Below are 2,664 nucleotides of genomic sequence, written 5' to 3'. Positions count from 1 at the left end.
AAGTCTAATAAATGTTAAAATTGATAGCTCTCAAATATAGCTACTGTAATGTTGAATGGCTATAGTCAATTGTTAAATATTAGGGGGGAAAAACAATTTTCATAGAGACATCAGTAATATTGGTATCAGTGATAGTCGCCTTCAGACATAAAAAAGATGCCACTAAACAAATATTAAAAATATACTGTCTTTATGCTGTTTCTACATTAATTTGAAGATGGAATGTGAAATTAATGCAATATAAAAGTATATTTAAAAATTAATGTTTAATCGCAATTCATTTCAGAAAAAAATGTGTGATTAATTAGATAATTTTTTTAATCGATTGACAGCACTAATTTTAACTCAGTCTTTGTGTAGAAACATGACGTTTGAATTTTGTGATTCATTTGTGAAACATTTTAAACTGTCCAATGTTTTGTTATATGCTTTCAAACGTTCTGTTCATCAAAGAATCCTGAAAAAAGTATCACAGTTTCCACAAAAAAAGGATAATAAGAAGAAATGCTTATTATTATTATTATTATTATTACATACAAATAAAACTGATATTATAATCTTAATTCAAATATCATAATATTAATTATCTTCCTGTTTATAAATATGATTTTTTTAAATGAATATATGGAATGTCATTGAATGGTTGAAAAATATATATATATTACTATATAATATGAGTATGATTTATATTATATATTATAATTATTATATATTAATATAATTATTATATTATATTATGCTGAATGTCATCATCAAATGGTTGAAAAATATATATTACTTTATTATTCTTTATTATATGTATTGTTCTATTGTGTTGCATTACAAGTTCAATTGAAGTGAATTTGTGTTGCTTATGTTTTAGGATGCTGGAGTATTCTTTAGATGGTCATAACGTTAGTTTCTCAGCCATCAGAACCGTGCGGGTTCTCAGACCATTACGAGCCATCAACAGAGTTCCCAGTGAGTACCGTTTTCCCTCTATTTGTTTGCATCTGTGTATTTTTAATGTTCTAGTGTCACTGTTTTAAAACCCAGCTATTGGTTTGAAGCAAATGATTTGGACTCGGCCTGAAAAAAGATGTGCCTGCTGTATTTATAGATTCACACATGCACAGAATAGACAAGACTCCCATGATGTATTAACTTGGTCACTGACGCTGATTGTTGCGGCTAAGTGCCCACAGTCCAAAATCTCATAGTTGATGGACCACAAAAAATACACAAACACTCATACACACGCTGTTAGTCTTCAGAGAGGTGCTGGTGTATGTTACAGTCATGGATGGAGTCCAGCAGTGCAAGTGTCTGTTTTGTTTAATGTACGGCGAGACAGTAAATTCTTGACATGCACGGATACTCTTACCATTTATAGCTCACTCTTTTTGTCAACACATACCAAATAAGTTTGTGTGTGTGTGTGTGTGTTTAGCAAAGCAGTAATAGATTTTGGACTCAGTGAGGAGTGAGAGCCCGTGGCTGTTAAGTTTCCAATTCCATTATTCTCAAAACACCGAGCATTAGCCAAAGCCCTGCGTGTGTGTGTGTGTGTGTGTGTGTGTGTGTGTGTGTGTGCGCGCCTGTGTTCACTTCTTGGCTCAATTACTGAATACACATCAGACACTGAGAAAATGTGTTCATGAAGTGTGTGAATGTCAGATCACAGTTATCAAAGTTAAATGTAACACTACGGTCTCATCTGTAAATGTGTCTAGTGAACCCCAATGGCTTTGATGCTTCATTGCATGTGTTATTAAATGCGTGTTTGTGACATCATGTATCTGTGTCTCGTAGGTATGCGAATCCTGGTGACGTTGCTGTTGGATACTTTACCGATGCTAGGAAACGTCTTGCTGCTTTGTTTCTTCGTGTTTTTCATCTTTGGGATTGTTGGCGTGCAGCTGTGGGCAGGGCTTCTGCGCAACCGCTGCTTTTTTGACAACAACGTCAGAATGTAAGTGCAAAACTGGTGCTTTTTAAAGCAAGTTACTCAATATATGCAAATTGCAGGGTTTGCGAAACTGCTGCTGCAGCCATAAATACACTGAAACCACATGGCTATGTTCCTTGGTGGAACCTGTTTATGTCGCGTCATCAGATGAAAGAATGACTTTTAGGGGGCTTTGAAGGCCACTGTCCAGATTTGAATGAGTTTAATTGAATTTAAGCTATATTACTATAGTAAATAATATTAGCCCGTTCCTCGGTTTATAAAAAACAAAGAACTAGCATGTGTCCAGTAATGCACTTACAATGGAATCTTATGAGGCAAGTGTGCTGGAGGTTTTAAAGGGATAGTTCACCCCAAAATTAACATTTTGTCATTTACTTCTCCTCATGTTGTTCCAAACCTGTATGAGTTTCTTTCTTCTGTTGAACACAAAAGAAGATATTTTGAAGAAAGCTGGTAAGCAAACAATTGCTGGTAGCCATTGACTTCCATAGTGTTTTTTGCCATCCCATGGAAGTCAGTGGGGTCCATCAACTGTTTGGTTACCAGCATTCTTCAAAATATCTTCTTTTGTGTTCAACGGAAACTCCTACAGGTTTGAAGCAACTTGAGGATGAGTAAATGATGACCAAATTTTTATTTTTATTGTATTTAATGTTGAAAGAGTTATTTTTCTACTATATATATACTGTGTATATATATATATATATATATAT

General features: G+C 34.1%; 1 protein-coding gene across 1 annotated transcript in view; it reads left to right on the top strand.

Annotated features, from left to right (window-relative positions):
• cacna1hb (calcium channel, voltage-dependent, T type, alpha 1H subunit b) overlaps positions 1-2,664 on the top strand; it is a 55,597-nt gene that overhangs the window by 9,694 nt on the left and 43,239 nt on the right. The window contains exons 3-4 of the mRNA XM_016531424.1: positions 863-960; positions 1,792-1,951. Coding sequence (XP_016386910.1) covers positions 863-960; positions 1,792-1,951 — 258 coding nt within the window. The remainder of the gene's footprint in view (positions 1-862; positions 961-1,791; positions 1,952-2,664) is intronic.

This window comes from Sinocyclocheilus rhinocerous, unplaced genomic scaffold (genome assembly GCF_001515625.1).
Source record: "Sinocyclocheilus rhinocerous isolate Xijiao unplaced genomic scaffold, SAMN03320098_v1.1 scaffold3, whole genome shotgun sequence".
NCBI classification, from domain to species: Eukaryota; Metazoa; Chordata; class Actinopteri; order Cypriniformes; family Cyprinidae; genus Sinocyclocheilus; species Sinocyclocheilus rhinocerous.
The sequence above is the reverse complement of the archived record's forward strand: the minus strand, read 5'-3'. Positions and strand labels throughout refer to the sequence as shown.